The sequence below is a fragment of the Mirounga angustirostris genome, unplaced genomic scaffold, assembly GCF_029215605.1.
Source record: "Mirounga angustirostris isolate CCGP_5_RB_7025 unplaced genomic scaffold, mMirAng1.0.hap1 SCAF_6, whole genome shotgun sequence".
In the NCBI taxonomy this organism is placed as follows: Eukaryota; Metazoa; Chordata; class Mammalia; order Carnivora; family Phocidae; genus Mirounga; species Mirounga angustirostris.
This window is the reverse complement of record NW_026991714.1, coordinates 101,509,360-101,528,515: the sequence shown is the minus strand read 5'-3', so window position 1 is coordinate 101,528,515 and position 19,156 is coordinate 101,509,360. Positions and strand designations below refer to the sequence as shown.

The 19,156-nt window shown below is 40.4% G+C and overlaps 2 protein-coding genes across 9 annotated transcripts in view; one reads left to right on the top strand and one right to left on the bottom strand.

Annotated features, from left to right (window-relative positions):
- Window positions 1-1,064: 1,064 nt before the first annotated feature.
- ANAPC16 (anaphase promoting complex subunit 16) lies at window positions 1,065-14,173 on the bottom strand. The gene is made up of 4 exons (XM_045878037.3): window positions 14,034-14,173; window positions 9,553-9,721; window positions 2,846-2,920; window positions 1,065-1,896 (listed from the first exon to the last, which is right to left on the bottom strand). Exons 2-4 carry the CDS (start codon window positions 9,692-9,694, stop codon window positions 1,781-1,783), a joined length of 333 nt encoding a protein of 110 aa, XP_045733993.1. The 5' UTR covers window positions 9,695-9,721; window positions 14,034-14,173; the 3' UTR covers window positions 1,065-1,780.
- Window positions 13,813-19,156, top strand: part of ASCC1 (activating signal cointegrator 1 complex subunit 1) — a 108,504-nt gene continuing 103,160 nt past the window's right edge. For 4 of the 8 annotated variants that reach the window (XM_064594790.1, XM_064594792.1, XM_064594789.1 and 1 more), the window contains exons 1-3: window positions 13,814-13,966; window positions 16,047-16,188; window positions 17,464-17,563. In XM_064594790.1, coding sequence (XP_064450860.1) covers window positions 16,077-16,188; window positions 17,464-17,563 — 212 coding nt within the window. In that variant the 5' untranslated portion in view covers window positions 13,814-13,966; window positions 16,047-16,076. Of the gene's footprint in view, window positions 13,967-14,170; window positions 14,303-14,324; window positions 14,474-16,046; window positions 16,189-17,463; window positions 17,564-19,156 lie in introns of those variants that run through there. The other 4 variants (XM_064594785.1, XM_064594791.1, XM_064594786.1 and 1 more) reach the window with 3 other exon arrangements.

The following is a 19,156-nucleotide window of genomic DNA, read 5'->3' as shown; positions in this document are numbered from 1 at the left end:
GCAGGGGATGGGGGGCATCTTCAAAAGATAGTGAGGGTCGTGTTCTGGCCACACTCAAGCAGCCGCTGAAGGATCACTGTGAAAGGGGCTTCAGAAAGCATTTCTGTTCAACCCTAGGATCTCTTCAGTTTCTAAAGTCATAAAAAAGAAATGACCAACTGAAAGAGAAAAAAATTCTCTAAGTCCCAATACCCAAGGCTAAGATGTAATGAAGTGTCTGTGCTGTAGAGTTATGCAAATGAAACAAATGAGCACAAGTGAGCGATCGCTTCTCAACTGTCACTGGAAGTATCACCTACAGGCTTACTGCGGTCTAGGTATGTTTTATTTTTCCTTTGGTAATTATCAAGATGGTGGGTGCTAAAAAGTACATTAGGAAACTCAATGGCTTCTAAATACGGAACCTGCTTGGGTTGAGACGTATTATTATGGAAATAGCTGAGTTTGCAGGCTGGTCATTTTGTGCTCTGAATTGCTTTAGAGATGAGAGCAGTGGGCTGAATTATCAATCAACTGAAATCTCCAAGATCCAAGATTTCCTTCTGCCTGGGCTATGTGACCATGAGTAGGTCTTCAACATCCCTGTGCTCAGATTCTGTGAGTCAGATTACTGACTCAATGGTCACCACCTCCTTATCAGGTAGTATGTGTTAAACATTTTGAACTACTGAGATTAGGGCCAATTGCTACTGGGACTGTATTTATTCATAACTAAACAACTCTAAGCAGGTCAGGTGCAAGTGATCAAGGAGGAGAAAGGCAAATGTTATCAAGGCAAAATTAGCATACAATCTAAAATAAATCATCTTCCTAAGTGTACAGTGTGGACCCTGGGGGTCGTGTGAGGGAGAACAAAGGCCATTCCTTCGCTTTCCAGGTTTTTCCGTATCGTGGTGTGAAAACCTACTAAATTCATAGAGTTCTGTAAAGACAAATATCCCTGAGATAAAGGCAATCTATCATTTGCTCAGGAGAAATGTTTTTAGATTCCCTTTTTATAAAAAGTAATTTGACCTCTTCCCCATCCCAAATCCCTGAGACTTTGAAAGGATAAAAAACCAATCTGGAACTCTTCCAAAGGATTTATTTGCTACAGAATTGCTTGAGCCCACCAACAAGATGAACTCAGGATTTCTGTGTTTAAAAGGATTTTGCTCACCGATTTATTTTTACAAGTGCTTCAACATTCAAAAAGTAATTCTTTTTGCCAGTATTTGGCATGTCTAGAAGAGGTTAGAAAAAGTTAGAATCTATAGAATTAGATGTCCAAAAATAGAAAAAAACCCAAACATTTTAAAATTCCTCATTTGGACAGGTCCTGAGTTGAAATCACATTCATCTGCAAGAAGAACTGTTTTAGGTCAGAAACACTGTGTTTTGTTAACTCCTGATCCTGATCTTGGATTTGACTGGTGAGGACTCCAGGCACTGCATGAATGAACAGGAGAGACGTCATTCAGTGGGCCAATTCTGGTATGTGTCCTACCTGGCTTGTAAAAGTTTATAAATATCTCTTAAACCCAAACCTCTGGTTCTCTGATGCCGATTGTCTTAATCTGATTCTCAATACCTTTTTAAACAAATAAACAAAAATTTTCCCTGCAAGATCACACATTTAAGTATTTGTTGCTTGTGGATAGATACAGAGAAACCAAGTATGGATATGAATTAACAATTCAGCAATGGAGCTGTGAATCTCTGGATGGCTGCGTATGCTGGAAGAAAAGTCCCTCGCTGGCCCTGCACTTGCTGTGCACCAGAGCTGACCATCCCGGCAAGGTCAACCCGAAGAGGGTGTGAACCCCAGCAGCTGCTCAATGGGTTTAAACCGCCACTCATCTGCCTCTAGCTCTTCTACCAAACCGGCTAGTTTTTCCATCCGAGCAACTTGCTGATCTGTAAAGAGTCAAGGAGGCAATATATAATACAACATATTTCCCATGAGACAGTCACCAACCACCAATGTGATCATTGGTTTAAAAATAATTTCTAGAAGGGGGTGCCTGGCTGGCTCAGTGGGTTGAGTGTCCAACTCTTGGTTTTGGCTCATGTCATGATCTCAAGGTCATGAGATCGAGTCCCACGTTGGGCTTTGTGCTCAGCACAGAGTCTGCTTGAGATTCTTTCCCTCTCCCTCTGCCCGTCCCCCTGCTTGTGCTCTCTCTAAAATAAATAAATAATAAAAAAACCTTAAAAAAAAAAGATAAACATCTAAAAAAAATTTCTAGAAGGATTTTTTCCTTCAATATTCAAGTGTTAGGGTCTTATTCTATGTTAGTCAGAAGATTAAATCTTAAAAAAAAAAAAGGAGTATGTTATCCTCCATGTCATAGGGATTTGTGTATTAAAATCCTAGAGTTCCAGGTAATTGCAGCTTTTCCTCCCACATTACGCCTTCAATGGAGAAATGGTCTGTGGGGGAACATAGTGCCCTGATGCATAAATGAAGGCCACAGAAAAGGTGCTACCAGGATCTTAGAGTACAGACAGACCATAAGGTATTACGTAAATACCTGAAGAATGAAGATGATGATGGTAACCAGCAGAGGACAACAACAAAAGGTTTCAGAAAGGGGAGGAAAAGGCAACACAAGAGGAGTAGGGGGCATTGACCCCTCTAGAAAACTAAATCTTTTTGACTTCAGCTTTGAGACTCAATGTGGACATTTTGTCTGGCTTAAGACCGTAGAATGTTTTTGTCTGCAGGTAATTTAGAAAGTTCACTTAAACAGCTTTGTTGAGATTCAGGAGTTTTTGTCACAAAGCACACTGATCTTTCTGAATCCTCCTCTCCCCTCCCCCCCAACTTATTCTCACAGTTAGTACAAAACATTCATGTGCTTACCATGTTTCACCTGTTTAAGTGTAGATGCCACTTGATAACTGAAAACAGATTCGCAGAGGAATCTCTCAGAGCCATCTATAAACAGAAGAGGAAAAGTTTTAATGTGCTCTAAGGGTTTTATGGCTTCTGATAAACCACGTAAACGTGCCTATTCTTTTCCCTGCTTTCACACTCAGGGTCCGGTTTTCAGTGTTTACGAAGAGAGCTTCTGTTTCATTGAGAACGAACAGTGCTCTGTCTGCTATAAAAGCTACTTCTTCTATACCTAGAAAATTACAACAGTCCCTCTACTTGTCTCAGAGTTTAAAAATAATGTTTAAGAAAACAAAAATAAGAAACCTCAGTGTGATGTTCTGGTCAACATTTCTCCCCTCCTAATCTCCCCTCCTAACCTGACAGTTTCGTAATGTTCTCTCATTCTGCATGTCAGGTGAACACTGACATCAGGCACATCTGGCCACGTGGCCCCCGTGGCATCACAAAACAAAGGCCCACCAAAACTCTAAAAAGTAAAGCTGAGGGGGGCACCTGGGTGGCTCAGTTGGTTAAGCGGCTGCTTTCAGCTCAGGTCATGATCCTGGAGTCCTGGGATCAAGCCCCGCGTCTGTCGGGCTCCCTGCTCAGCAGGGAGTCTGCTTCTCCCTCTGACCCTCCTCCCTCTCATGCTCTCTGTCTCTCATTCTCTCTCTCTCAAATAAATAAATAAATAAAAATCTTTAAAAAAAAAAAAAGTAAAGCTGAGGGGGAAATAGCTGTTGTTGATTTTTAATATATCAAATTACATCACTATGACCATCGCAAAGCACTGCTGGGAAATTTTATTCTGTAAACGCAAATTGTAACCTTGATTTTCCAACTGAACCAAAACACTGCAATTTGCATGGCAATAGGAGTATGGTGCAATTTCAGAACCTAGCATTGTGTTGGTGCCAAGAACTGGCAACAAGAAGATAGCTAATTCAGTCACAACAACACTGGGAAGTTGATTGTGAAACATAAGCCAGTTCATGTTCTTGTCAGACAAGGGCTGATATGGCAAAATATACCCCAAAAGACACAGAGCTTATATAGGAAAATGTGACCTTTAGAAGCGTAGCAGAAACCATTTGGGGAAGGTGTCTGATTGCAAAAATCCTAAAACAAATGGAGGGAGAGGACACAGCTGTCTTTTTTTACGTGGTAGTTCATGCCAGCACTACTAGGTGTCAAGCACTCACCCATCAATCATGGGTTGGCGTGTCAGCCAGCTATTAAGTGACAAGGAGCTAGGACTAACACATTCTGGCTTCATGCTGAGTTTCACACAAGGATGACCTTGTTTCAGAAGTCCTGGTTGTAGAAATAAAGGAAACCTCATTTGAAATGGAGTCAGGAGGCCAGAAGGGGGAGCACTCACACCCTAACACTTCTGGGCAATTGTAGACTCTAACAGGTAGAGGCAAATTTTGCTTTCCCAACAGGAAGAAGTCTATTATTTTGCTACCCTAGCATGATGAAGAAAGTTTTTTCTCCTTGCCAGACAACAGCCCAGCCAATGAGAAACTGTCACAACTCAGCCAATGAAAAGCCGTTACACTTCACAAATGCCTAGTTTGTGCCAGTGGACTTTTTGTTTACAATATATAGTCTCTCCCAATTCCCCCCTTTCCTCTCCTTTGTTCTCTAGACTTGCCTATGGTCTTGCCATTGCTTGCCTGTCCCCAGTTTCAATTCCTTGCTATTCCTGAATAAACCCATTTTTGCTGATAAAATAACGTGAGTTATTTTTAGGATTAACATGGTGAGGGGTGCCTGGCTGGATCAGTTGGCAGAGCATATGACTCTTGATCTTGGGGTCCTGAGTTCAAATTGATATTGGGCCTAAAGCTTACTTTAAAAAAAAAAAAAAAAGAATGGCAGTGTGCCTGGGCAGCTTAGTTGGTTAAGTGTCTGACTCTTGATCTCAGCTCAGGTTTTGATCTCAGGGTTTTGAGTTCAAGCCCTGCGTTGGGCTCCATGCTGGGCACGGAGCCTACTTAAAAGAAAAAAACAAAAAAGACTGGTGTGCATGGCTGGCTCAATTGGTGGAGCATGCAGCATGCAACTCTTGATCTTGGGGTTGTGAGTTCAAGCTCCACCTTGGGTGTAGAGATTACTTAAAAATAAAAAATCTTAAAAAAAAAAAAAAAAGAGGGGTACCTAGATGGCTCAGTCGGGTTAAGCATCTGCCTTTGGCTCAGGTCATGATCCCAGGGTCCTGGGATCGAGTCCCGCATTGGTCTTGCTCAGCAGGGGAGTCTGCTTCTCCCTCTGCCTGCCACTCTCCCTGCTTGTACTCTCTGACAAATAAATAAATAAAATCTTAAAAAAATGACTGACATGGTGAACAATAAAACCACAGACGTTGTATCCAAATGGCTTGAATATACAACTAAGAGAGCTTCTGTCCAATATTTTTTTTGAAACATTTTATTTTTTTAGAGAGAGAGAGAGAAAAAGAGAGAGAGAGTGAACACAAGCAGGGGTAGTGGCAGGCAGAGGGAGAAGCAGGCTCCCTGCTGAGCAAGGAGCCCAACATGGGACTCAATCCCAGGACCCTGGGATCATGACCCGAGCCAAAGGCAGACGCTTAACCGACTGAGCCACCCAGGCATCCCATTTCTGTCCAATATTATATTCAAAATTGATGTAAAAAAGAAATGAAAATGAAATTATTTTCATATATATTGTGTATTAATGTATGCATAGTATGTTATGTATTATTTCAAAATGTTATTTCACAAAGTGCTATACACCTTAGGAAGAGTGTTGTTACATTTTTTAAATTCAACCTCTTTTCTGTATATTGTACTATATGGTATATGATCCTATCCCCTCCTCCCTCCCTTATTCCTCTGGCTTGAATGGAAGTCATTTGTGAGCAGATCATCTAAACTGAGTAAAAAATTTTTATTTTCAATTAACTCAATATTATACAGACTGTCCAGTTTATTATGTAAATATGCCAGTGTTCATTATCCTATTCATACCCTTGCTTAAAGAGTCAAATTATAACTAAAGTTTTATTTTAGAAAGAGCAAAGCATAAAGCATTAGAGCCCACTTCTCAGGTAGTTTGATCCCGAACTTTAGGATCTCACACAAGGCAGTGGGGATTATGGGCTATAAGGATCAGGCCAGGATGTATTTGGAAGCTCCTATAAGTGCTACCTCCCATTTTCATTTAATCACAGGTGCTATATTAGGATAAAATGCTTAAGTTATAACATTTGCATATTTCCCTTGGCAATGAACTTCAAAGCAAAGAGATGTAAGCTAATCTTTCAAAAAGGTACCTGCATATCACTTTACCACTCTGTATGCCTATGGAACACACTTTTGCTGATTTGCAGCTCTGTATTAACCAGAGAGTCCACTGCTTTTTAGTCACATCCTATTAGATGTGATATCTGCACCAATCTAAAGCCTGGAATTTCTCTAGAGAGGAGTCAGCCTGGGGCAATCTATCTTCTATTTAGAAACTGTAATCAAACCCTTTGTAACACACCAAGCAGCTTTCCTCTTAAGGGACAAGCAAAGGTTATTAAGTAGTGAAAAGTTCAGTAAATTGCCCAAATCTAACATCACGCCAACTCCAATAAATAGGATGCAATCAAATTCATTTAAAAGAATATTACTTCACAGCAGGAAATTAGACAATACCAGATAACTTATACTTTAGTAGCCTATGATATCACTAAAATTCAGCTACTTCTGGGCTGGAAGGCAATCTCTAATTTGCTCACTAAACTGGGTAAGGACAATCTTAGCTAAGGGCAGGAAGAATGCTAAAAACTGCTGTACAGATCTTCGGTTTATGATGGGCTTATATCCTGATAAACCCATCCTAAGCTAAAAATGCCAAGTTGAAAATGCATTTAATACACCTAATCTACTTAAGATCACAGCTTAGCCCAGCCTACCTTAAATGTGCTTGGAACACATTGGGAAAATGTGGGAAAAGTTGGGAAAAATCATCTAACACAAAGCCTATCTTATAATAAAGTGTCAAATATCTTATGTAAATTATTGAATACTGTACTGAAAGTGAAAACCAGGAATGGTTGTAGGGGTACAGAATGGTTGTGAGTGTTATCGGTTGTTTACCCTGGTGTTCGTGTGGCTGAGAACTGTGGCTCCCTGCCCCTGCCCAGCATCCCGAGAGGGTACTGTACCAAATATCGCTAGCTCAGGAAAAGATAAAAATTCAAAACTCAAAGTATGCTTTCTACTAAATGCATATGGCTTTTGCACCATGGTAAAGTAAAAAAATCCCAAGTCAAACCACCGGAGAGCTGGGGACTGTGTATACGTTGCTTATGTGAGGTGTCTGTTAGAGACCAGATGCATGGGGAACTTAAATCATAACGTTAAGTACATTATTTGGGTTTCTTATCCTTAGACTTAGGAGGATGCAAGATCAAGTTGAACCTGTTAAGATTATAAACAGTATCCAACCTTGGCTCCTGATTGCTTTTCTTCCTTACTCTGAAAAGGCAACTTTTCCTACTCTGTTTTCATATTTGATTAAACTACTATCAGAAAAATGGTCAGGTACATGTGCATTAGATTAACTGTATAATAGCGTCACCTATAAACATGGTAGAAGATGCTTCCAAATCTAACATCCTTATTAAATTTCATTTAGAAGTCCTCTTTTTCAATTTAACATTCTTGGTTTGACTAGGATAGTTCAGGGATTACCATCTCTAATTTTTCATAGTCTGTCCTTAAGTGTAAGTAGCTTTAAAATATAGCTAAAACCTTAAACCTAAAACTGTGTATTTTGAATTTAAACCTAATATAAACTCATCCTACAACAGAAAGCCAACACATTCCTCCATGAAGCACACTGGGATGGAATAAAAATGGATAGAAGTAAAACTTGTTATAACATCAACATTCAGACTAATCTCAGTAGCCTTTCTTCTTTAATGTTTCCAAGTAATCTGGTGTGTACTGATACAGAATGCTTATAGGTTTGAGACTAAGGAAGTACCTCCTGTATTAAATTTCTCCTGTAGCTAGAATTTAAATGATTTCAATCTTAGAGTCCATTGTTAAACACTGATTCCTCTTCTGCTGCTAAAAGACTCATTAAGCAATTTAAGTACCTCCAACTTTTGATTTTTGCAGGCAACTTCCTTAATACCAGGTCTCTGCTACATATAATTGAAGTCATATTTTTAGTGCCACATATGGTAAACAAGGCCCCAACTGTTCACTACATCCAGAGTCAGTGATACTAACTCAAGTATTCAGCTAGCACAACTGAAGAAAATGAGGAGGCAAAGACAGAAGTATGTACATCTCAGATGTATCACCAACTACACTACCTGATTATCTACTTCACCAATTGTGATTTGAACCAATTCTAGAGAGGCCTGTGGTCCCAGTGTTCACATGTTTCCCTGTCACAAACGATTCTTCTGTTTGTCCCGGCTTAACCCAAAACTCTTTTCACCTGATATAAATGAATAAAGTTCACCCCCAAAAGCTGACACCTAACTATAGTTTGTACTTTTCTCAGAGATTTCTAGATTAAATATACTTGCCAAAATAAAGCAAAAAAGATCAATATACAACTAAGCACAAAAGTGCTAGAATCAGGTAGATTTTGAATCCTTAATAGGTTCTTTGCTGACTTTTTTCTTTCTCTTTTTGTCTTTACTTCTTTTTAAAAAAATTTATTGTTATGTTAATCACCATACGTGACATCATTCGTTGTAGATGTAGTGTTCCATGATTCATTGTTTGTGCACAACACTCAGTGCTCCATGCAGAATGTGCCCTCTTTAATACTCATCACCAGGCTAACCCATCCTCCCACCCCCCTCCCCTTTGCTGACTTTTTTCAAAGCATGACAGTTTAATAATTATGGACCAATCTTTCACGAGCATCCCCTGAATGTTAGTCAAAACATTCTGTGCTGCACCCTAGACCAATTCAGCATCTCTAAGATGGGCCAGAAATGTGCATTTTAAATAAGCTCTTCGGCTGACTTTTATGCTCCCTATTAAGAGTTTACTGGTCTAGCTCCTAAAGCGACATGTATCCAATGAATTTTGGGTATCAATGTAGTGTCATGCTTACAGCCTGTGCTCTGATCTTGGCCAGCCAGTTTGCAAATGTGTGCTGAGTAAGATGGTGGATGATCTGATGGAAATCCAGCTCCAGTGCTAGAAAAACCACATAGCACTGTCCTGCAGTGGGCCAGGGGAGCCATCTTCACATACAAGAGTGGTATAATAGTTTTTATTTCCTCTTAGAACCTATTTGATGAGGTTAATCTATCAGTAGATTAATTACATTAGAAAAAATACATCAAACCTACTCATCATAGGGAGGCAGACTGGTGCCAGGATAAAGCAAACTGGAGCAGGAGGTCAAGAGAATTCCTGGTTCTAGTGCTGACTTTGTCTTTAACGTGGTCAAATCACTTTAACTTTTCTGGGTCTAAGTAAGTCTAGATGACTTCCTTGATTTCCAGAGCCTTTTTCAGCTCCAAAATTTTGATTCTGGAGAAAGATTTGTGTTTTGAACATAATATTTTGAAATGGGGACAAGAGATGAAATGTGGAGCTGAAATCAGGGCAAACTCATCTCTAATCCACTTAATAGCTTCTTTACAATTAATATTCATTGCAGGTCAGAATCTAATTATTCAGCAAAAAGCAGCATGAGATCACCTTCTAACATCTCTCCAGCTCCTTTGGGGTAGGTGAAAAGGGCTTTCCGTGGTGGGGCAAGGTCTGAGACACTGAAACCAGATCCAGTGACAGAACTTCCACTGACCCCACCAGCTGAGGAGGATGATGAAGAGGCAGCCATTTCCTCTCTAGCAGAATTCTCACTTCACTATAGAGAAAAAAAAACAGCAATTGGCAAGTTTATGGAAGTGAGATTGACAACATTTCATTCTAGCTGCCATAAAAGCCAGCACACAGTTTAGTAAAGAATCAGCTCCCCCTTTTTCTACCCTCTCTGTTCCCACAATCTTTTACTGGTGCCTCAGACAAAAATGTTTCTCAGGATTTTAAGTGAAAATATGTTTATTCTGTTTTTCTACTTAAAACACTACTTCCTATCATTAGCAAACTGTTTATATTGCTTGGGATCGGCTGTGGGTGATTTATGGGTTATGAAGGGGTGATACGGCAGTGCCAAGGCAGCAATGTGACTGAGGAAATAAATTATATGAGGATAAAACAACATGCCTCATAGGGCAGTTTGTCTTGGCTATATCCTGACAAAGCCACACCAAAAAATTCACTTATAAAATTTTCCAAATAAAATTCCAGAATAACACTGTGTTCTGTTCCCAAGGAAAGGGAATTGGTTAGGAAATACATGTTTGTCCTTTCGTTAAAAATGTTTTAAAAACTTTTTCATCCAAGTGTAATACCCAAATTGATCACTTGGTGGCATCTCCAAACCAGAAGAAAATGGCTCATGAAATGATCTTCGAATTCATGGTTTATTACGAATATAGCAGCTGTGTTTAGCCCTATGTCATATCAAAAAATCGAAAAGCCCAAATGCAAATGAGAAGATCTGTACTGAATACACGATTCCTTACAAGTTCAAAACAAAAATACTACCTTTGCCACTGAAGCTTATATTACACACATAATATTTTAAGATGTTTATGTTTTCTAAAAAGAATGGTCTAGCACTGTGCTAACAGAACTTTCTGCCATGATGGGAATGTTCTAACATTCTATTTCTGTGCTGTCCAATATGGTAGCCGTTAACCTCATGTGGCTATTAGTGTGACTGAAGAACTGTGTTTTAATTAAAAAGAATTTTTTTAAAAGTAATCTCTACATCTATGGGGGCTTGAACTCACAACCCCGAGATCAGGAGTCACATGCTCCACCAACTGAACCGGCCAGGTGCCCTTGAAGAACTGTATTTTAAATTTTATTTAATATTAACTGAAACTGAAATAGCCACATATGACTAGTGGTTACTGTACTGGATAGTACAACTCTAATATTTAGACTAAAAAATGACTTTATACTGAATTGTATGCTTTAAGATGGCTAATAGTTAATTTTATGTTATGTGAATTTTAGCTCAATTAAAAAAAAAAAAGAGGGACACCTGGGTGGCTCAGTCGGTTAAGCGGCTGCCTTCAGCCCAGGTCATGATCCCAGGGTCCTGGGATCGAGTCCACATCGGGCTCCTTGCTCAGCAGGGAGCCTGCTTCTCCCTCTCTCTCCCTCTGCTTGTGCTCTCTCTGTCAAATAAATAAAATCTTTAAAAAAAAAAAAAAAAAAAGAAATGACTTTAAAAGGATTTAAAAAATGAATTTCCCTCTTTAATGGCCACCGAGAATTTTAGCTGGTTTTTTTTCTTCTTTTGCTAGTTGCAAAATAAAGACATGTTACAAAAGTTGGAACTTATTTTTGAAAAAATAGAAAAAATGAGGGAATGCTATGCAGATACAAATCCTATATATACATAATCCAGTTTCCTAGCAAGAAAAATGATATACTGTGCATTTCTGAAATGCCGGCTGTTCCGTTTCCTTAATTTTGTGATGATGATTTAAGCCTGTTGGGGAAGCAGAGTTTAGTTTCCGATTTCATTATATGTCCATAAGTAATATGATTAAAACTGAAGTGGGATATGGGAACAATAAGGCAACCGCTATAATTAGAATTTCAGTCTATTTAAAAATAGAAATTGATTAAGGACACTGTCAATCTTGCTATTAGATCACCTCTTCTTTTTTCTCTGAGCTCTATAACTTCCAAATTGTATTCATATTCATAGAAACAACTTTTCAAGGCAGGTTTATAGCCAATCCTCTGGGCAACACCAGCTTAAAATATACCTTGACAGGTTCCTAAATGCTCTTTTAAACAGAACTTAAGCAGTAATGGACCTGGTCTAAATTTCTAAGTGGATTCTTGTTGGGATTCAAAGTATACAGATGATTTAGCCATCTTTTGGACAGGTACTCAGTCTTAATTCCCATCAGTTCAGAGCAGAACATACTGTGAACTGTTTATATAGCTCACCTAAGACTTAAAACTCTAATCTTTTTCCTACACCTTGATAAATGCTCTATTCAGTTGCAAATGCAAGGTATACTTTATATTTTGAAATCAGTTGCTCAGCAGAGCTCCCTAGGGACTGCCAGAGTGAGGACAGCTTCAAAGGCTAGACACAGTGTGACTTCTCAACTGGGTATAATCAAAGGAATTCCCTTTCATCCCATTTTCTTTCAAACTCAGAACTACTATCATTCAATACACAAAACAGCCAGGGTTGGAAACTGGAGTGCATAATTAGCACAAAGCTACTTTTACATAAATAAGCAGTTTACTGCTGAGGTAGAATAATACACTTCCGTAATTTCTAGATTTAAAGATTTAGGTTGAATTTTGCATGCTATCAGCAGATGGTAACAGGAGGTAGAGTGAAACTAACAATAAACCCTGCTTTGTAACTGCTTTATGAAGGCAGGCATTCTGATCATGAGAACCAAACATAATGCTTGGCCTATACTAAATAGCTGTTGATTTAAATAAATGTTTGCTAAATGAATTAAGCATTTCACAGGAACCACAAAATTCCTTAAAGGACATCTAATCCAATCCCTCATGTTATAGATGACCAAACAAAACTGAGCTATAGAAACGTTAGCATACATGCTGTCACATTCTTCAAGCAATGGTTTTGTGGGCATATCATGTGCCATGTGAGAGGTAAAACAGCATAGTGGTTAGAGTTCAGATTCTGAAGTTTCTTGGTCTGGGTTCATGTCCTAGTCTTGCTATTTAGCTTGCTGTATGACTCTGGACAAATCACTTAACCTCTCTGTTCCTCTGTTGCCTCATCTCTAAAATGGGGATAATAACAGTATCTCCCTCATAAAGGTATCACAAAGGTTAATATAACTAAAGCATTTAGAATAGTTACAGGCATAGTAAACAATAATATCAGCTATCCAAAATTAGTAATGGATATTTACTCCTCAATCTTTTTTTCCCCTACGCAGATCCCAGTTTTTCATCCATAGTATGTCCCAACACACTCAGGGGAAAAGTTTTAATTCTCTCCATTTGACAGAACCAGCAAGCTCCTAAAGGGAAAAGGATCTGCTCAGGAAGAGAGAAGATGCCCTCCATTAATGCACTTGTCACTTTCATTTTCAGGTTCACGAGTTTAGGGAGAATTCTTTGATCTAGGAAAGGGGGAACAAGTTGTCTTTCTACCCTTGAGGCCTAGCACAGAATCTGGATTAGAACGTTTTCTGAATGCAGAACAAATGATCGAACACAGGGCTAGTGAGTGGGTCAGCAAAGGTTATATGCGTGGGACAGAGAAGCGGGGTGTCATGAGGATTGGTCCATTATTGGTTTTTTTTTCCTTCCTCATTCTGCAGATTTACAGTATTAACACAACTCTCTCACACACTAGGCTGCCGGGCTCAGTTAAATTCTGCTTAATGAATACATATTCATGGTGAAGTAGTCTGGGGTTTGGGCCTCTAAGGGAAGCCGAGTCTATTGGCAGTTGAGATCCCCATAGGAAAGCAATGCTACTTTGGGGGACACAGCATGGCTCTCTCCACAGTGACAGGATGAATAAACATTTCCTTCATGTACGACAGGGATGACCTTGTATTCAAAAACACTACTTCTTATCGGATATATTCCTATTTTCTTGAAAAGAATCCTTCCTTTAGAAGTCTCCTTATGAAAAAGACGCTGAAGGAAGTACCCTGGCGTAATGGCAATTACAAGCAATCATTTAATTCCATCATCAACAAATCGTTGCAGTTAAACAGGTGGACTACCACCCAAACGGAAGCGGCACCTAAAACCAGGTGGGGTGGCTAGAAAGGGGCTGGAAAGGGAAGGGGCAGAACGCCAGAGGTTTCCAAACTAACTCCAAGGCCCGCTTCCGCCCCTTTCCCCGCTTGGACCCAAGGGGGCGACGCTTGGCGCCACCGTACTGCGCAGGCGCCAGCCCTCGGCCCGCATGCGCACCCAGTTCTGCGCGGCCTGAGCAAATTTCCTCTTACACTCCCTCCGCAGCAGGCTCCAGTTTCTCCTCCTATCTTCTCCATTTTACTAGTCCCTGCAGGTAGGTTTCCAGGGATCAACTCCCTTCCACTAAGCTCCCGGGGGTCCCTGAGCCCTCGGCCACTTACCTCAGCGGATTTGGCACGTTCCCCCACGGCCCCGCCCCCAGGGCCAGCCAGAACGGCCGCGTTTACAACGACGAGGACGGCGGCGTGCGCATGCCCGCGCGGAGGGAACCTGCGGCGGCGGCGGCGTGCGGGCGCCCGTGCGCTGGTGGGCGTGGCCAGGGCGGAGAGGGGCGGAAGACGCGCTCGGAGAGAGGACTTCCGGGTCCTGCGCTCACCTGGGCTTACCGCGGTTTGCTTTCCGCCCCGGAGTTCTCTCTTAACTCGACTTGGTGTGCTCGCTTTTTTGCTTGCTTTTATGATTCAGGGCTTCACCTTCCCCACGACATTGCAGGCTTTCTGCTCTCCTCTCTCCCCAGACTACCACGAAGCGGGTTTAAATTGGTTATTCCCCCTTCTTTCAGACAGCCTCATAGCCCGGTGTCGTATGGGAAATTCGGCAGGTGAAGTTCGCTGTCTCTGAGGGTCCGACCTAAACATTAAAGTCTACTTTTGTGAAGGGCCTTTTTTCTTTTGTGAGGTCCTGGGGGAATAGGCCACTAGAGTGTAATGTCATTAAATTGTTACTAATTATGCCCGGCATCATTCAAGTCTGTTACTTTCTATGTTGTCATTTCTCACAATGCAAAATCTCCTCTTGGTTCTGTAAGCAAATTGCAAATTAAAGTGACTTACTTGCTGAGGATTGGATTGGGCCTTAGTGTATTAATAAGGATTGGTCAGGTTTTTGGGAGGAACTCTTAATTTTGGGCTTCCAAGACTATGTAACCTATGTAGTAAGAAGATTGGTTGAACTTAACCACAGTTAGCCCATAAGGAATCTTTGTTTCCTTAATTCTCGATTCATTAAGTTGTGACTAGAAGCTTGGCTTCTCAATGAATGATGTACATTTTTTTTTTTTTTTTTTTTAGATTTTATTCATTTATTTGAGAGAGAGAGAGCGCAAGCAGGGGGAGCAGCAGCAGAGGGAGAAGCCGGCTCCCCGCTGAGCAAGGAGCCGGATGCCAGACTCCATCCCAGGACTCTGGGATCATGACTTGAGCCACCCAGGCATCCCATGATGTACATTTTTGAGTAGTAGCCTATAGAAATGGATTCCTCCTCTCAGCAGTGTGTTGGTTTGAAGAACCATTTGGTTATGTCATATTTTAACTGTTTTGATGGGCAGCTGGATCTAATTTTGGGGTATATATTTCTAGCACCTCTAAAAGTACTTAGGGGTTATTTCCCCCCTCCCCCTCCCAAGGATAAGTGTGCTAAACATTCCTAATCCTCTGAATTATCATGCTGGATAAAAAGGGTGAGACCCTTAGCAAATGGTTAGATAAACACAGAAGGTTTAACCTTGAGGTTAAAATAATAAAGAGACATCTATGCTTTCAAGTCATGGACAGGCTGTATAGAGAGGGCTGAGTATCTTTTAATCACCTTTTCTTAGAGTGCTGAAATAGTTACAAATTACTGTCTAGGGGCACCTGGCTGGCTCAGTCAGTGGAGCAGGCAACTCTTCATCTCGGGGTTGTGAGTTCGAACCCGATGTTGGTTGTAGAGATTACTTAAAAACAAAACCTTTGTGGGGCGCCTGGGTGGCTCAGTTGTTGGGCGTCTGCCTTTGGCTCAGGTCCTGATCCCAGGGTCCTGGGATCGAGCCCCACATTGGGCTCTCTGCTCCGCAGGAAGCCTGCTTCTCCCTCTCCCACTCCCCCTGCTTGTGTTCCCTCTCTCGCTGTCTCTCTCTATCAAATAAATAAATAAAATCTTTAAAAAAAATAAAATAAAATCTTTGAAAACAAAAACAAATTACTGTCTAGAGTGAGCCAGGAGTGGAGTGCTGTTGTGGAAAATACAGCAATTGACTTAAAACAGCTTGCAGATAGGGAAATCCAATGGAAACAGTGCTGCTTTTGTTTAGGATGTGCTGTGACCTGATGTCCCAATTACATAATGATCCATAAAATAGAGATACGGTTTTCATTTCTAATTAAAACAAGGTAAGGTGATCATTTATTTTTCAGGATTTCACTAGAATATTGCTTGGAGAAGGTATGGAAGTTCTGCGCCCACAGCTTGTAAGAATTGGTGGACGGATTTACAGAAAAAATCCCGTCCAAGAACAGACTTATCAACATGAAGAAGAAGATGAAGACTTCTATCAAGGTAATCCTAGTTGCTCTTTGGTCAGATACCAGTACAATGTTCTCTCGCATTATGGAAGCATTGCTTTGTTTTGTTTCATAGTGTTTCTGTGTGAGCACTGAAATTTGAGATGTTTGGCCTCTATCTAGCTCCATTTGTGTTGACCTCTAAGGGGACTGGTGATTTTCAGTTTGATGAGGCATTCTCATTTGCACTTCCTAAATCATGTTTCATCTCTGTGCAGAGGCTTAAATGTAACAAAGGGTAATTTTAGTAAACAATGTTAACCATGAATATTCTGTGATAAAATTAAGTTCCTTTGTCTGTAAAGTTGTGAAATAATATATATAAATTGTTGAAATAAATGAAATATGTATTTTGTTCAGTGCCCCAAAATATTAACCGTTAATACTGTTAATGTTGTTATTTGTCTCTTCTTTGCACTCATATAGGCAGTTCCAAATATACAACTGACATAACTTTATTATTACATAGGGATAGTTTTAAGAAGTAAGCTAAACAGTGGGGATGGATTATGAATATTTTCAAGCCAAATAACTTGGGCTTGGGTTTAAGGCATAAATAGGGCCTTTCATGTTCTCTGCTTCCTTTTCCTTTTGGTTTATAAGTTCTTCCATCATGCCCTAAGCCTTGGGTTTTGTCTTCCTTCTGGTTTTCCCCATTGTTTCCCTTCAGCCTTGGGGACTTGACCTTCTTTACTTGACCCTCCTGTCTCTTCGCCTGGTGGAATGCAGTAAGTTCTCCCGCTACCATTCCTGTCTCATTCACTGAAGTAATTTTTGTCTTAATACTAAAAACTGCTTACTTGCACACTGTAAGAGGATGTTATGTGAATTACATTTTTATAAAAAAATAGAAAAAAATTTTTATTGTGTCTTAGCGTTTTGGGAGAAAACAGTTAAATAGTGGTATGTATATACTATCTTTCCAAGGTTCTTTTTTTTTATTTTTAAGATTTTATTTATTTATTTGACAGAGACACAGCGAGAGAGGGAACACAAGCAGGGGGAGTGGGAGAGGGAGAAGCAGGCTTCCGGCTGAGCAGGGAGCCCGATGCGGGGCTCGAACCCAGGACCCTGGGATCATGACCTGAGCCGAAGGCAGACACCTAATGACTGAGCCACCCAGGCACCCCTAGTCATGTGTTTTTTAATTTTCTTCTAAGAGCAGGTTGGAAGGACTGTCAGAGCAGTGTTCTGCAATATAAAGTGTTGGGCTGTAAGACTGTTGTCCACAGAGCAGCAGCTGTGAGGAGGTGTTATGGTTTCTCTGCAGGCTTTGTGGAGTGTGCAGAGGAGCCCTGTGATGCCTACGAGGTGGTGCAGACCCAGCAAGGTTTCCGGTGTACCGTGAAGGCCCCCAGTTTGCTCTACAAGTGAGTGAGGCCCCCCCATCCCCCAGCTTCATGGGACACACTTCCAGGAAACTCAGCAGGAAGCTGACTCTTTTCCATACTTACTGCAGTGCTTAATTACTAATGACAAAACAATTTAGTGTTTTATGTCCTAGAATTTCTAAGGACTGATTATGGATCAATTTCACCATTCCAAATGTATCACCAAGTCCTGTTGATTTTGCCTCTTAAATATCTTTTGAATCTACCATTGGTCTTATTCTTTGCTGAAAGACCAGCACCCTGCTGCATCTTCTGTGGATTACTTCATATAGCCTCCTTACTAGGCTGTCCACATTGATTATTGTTCTCCTCCCAATCAGTTCTTCACATTGAGGGTAGGATGATCTTTCTAAAAGGCAAATGTGATTACTACCTCTGCTTAAATCTGTCAACATCCTTCCATTGAAGATGGAATTCTGTTCCATTGGAATGATGGAATCTTGAATGTGACTTAGGCAGCCCTGTATTTTTCAGTCATAACTCATATCACTCTTTTTCTGGTTTTGCACTTAAGCCTAGCTAGTTTTCTTCAGTTCCTGAAGTGTGCTTTGTTCCTTCCTGCCATAGAGCTTTGGCATATGCTGTTTCCTTTGCCTTATAATCTCTCTTCCTTACCTAGTTATATTCTTCTTCCTTAGAGAGCCTTGCTTTGACATCATCATCCCTTCCAACCACACTGACTACCATATGTTTTCATAACATCCTGTACCTTTCCTTTGTAGAATTTTTCAGCCATGTATTTACACTTATTTGCGTACTATTGGATGTCTTCTTCACAAGATGGGAGACTTCTGGAAGGCAGGAATGTGTTCCATTAATCTCCAATGTTTGTCAAAGACTGGTATGCTTTCTCCAAGGTTGTCATTATGAATTTGCTTGGAAACTTTTTGCTCACTTCAAGTCGGTGCTTGCTTGCTTGCCCACATTCTGTCTCACCACTAACATGGTTAGCTTATCGTCTGCCTTCGGCTCAGGTCATGATCTCCAGGTCCTGGGGTCAGGCCCCAAGTCTTCCTCTCTCTCTGCCTCTCCCCCGATCATGCTCTCTTTCTGTATCGCTCTGTCTCAAATGAATAATAAAATCTTTAAAAAAAAACAAACATAGCTTATGTGGCTAACTGGCTTCTTTTAGGTTTACACCTCTGGAGATAGGCTGGTCTAGGAATTGTGTAAATTGTTTTTCTGTGTTGTACAAGGTTAATTACGTGTTCAAGCTCCTCTGTGAAAGGAGATCTGCAAATATGAAATCATATACCTTTAAGCTCCACGAAGCAAATCATTTTATTTTCACCAATCTTGAAAATATTCTGAAACACCTATTAAGGATGAAATTCTTCTCTTGGAATGTGGCCAGATGGGAAACCAAATGCTAAATCTGACAGCTCATTTTCCTTTAAGGTTCCAGTGACATTTTCTTCCAAGAAACAAGATTTTAGAAAGTCATGGTTCCATTTCCTGATGAAATCTGTGTAACCATTTTCTTAATGTGTATATTTGCCACCACTAAGGTGTGTAAAAATTCATTAGATGTCTGATTCTAACTTGATGATCTTCTGAATTCTATATATTTTA

What these genes read in the sequence shown, in the direction of transcription:
- ANAPC16 (XM_045878037.3), bottom strand. Translation starts at nt 9,694, where the DNA reads ATGGCTGCCTCTTCATCATCCTCCTCAGCTGGTGGGGTCAGTGGAAGT. An exon ending in AGCTGGAGAGATGTTAGAAG is followed by an intron (nt 2,921 to 9,552) that starts GTGATCTCATGC and finishes TTCTGTTTATAG; the next exon opens with ATGGCTCTGAGAGATTCCTC. An exon ending in ACTTAAACAGGTGAAACATG is followed by an intron (nt 1,897 to 2,845) that starts GTAAGCACATGA and finishes GACTCTTTACAG; the next exon opens with ATCAGCAAGTTGCTCGGATG.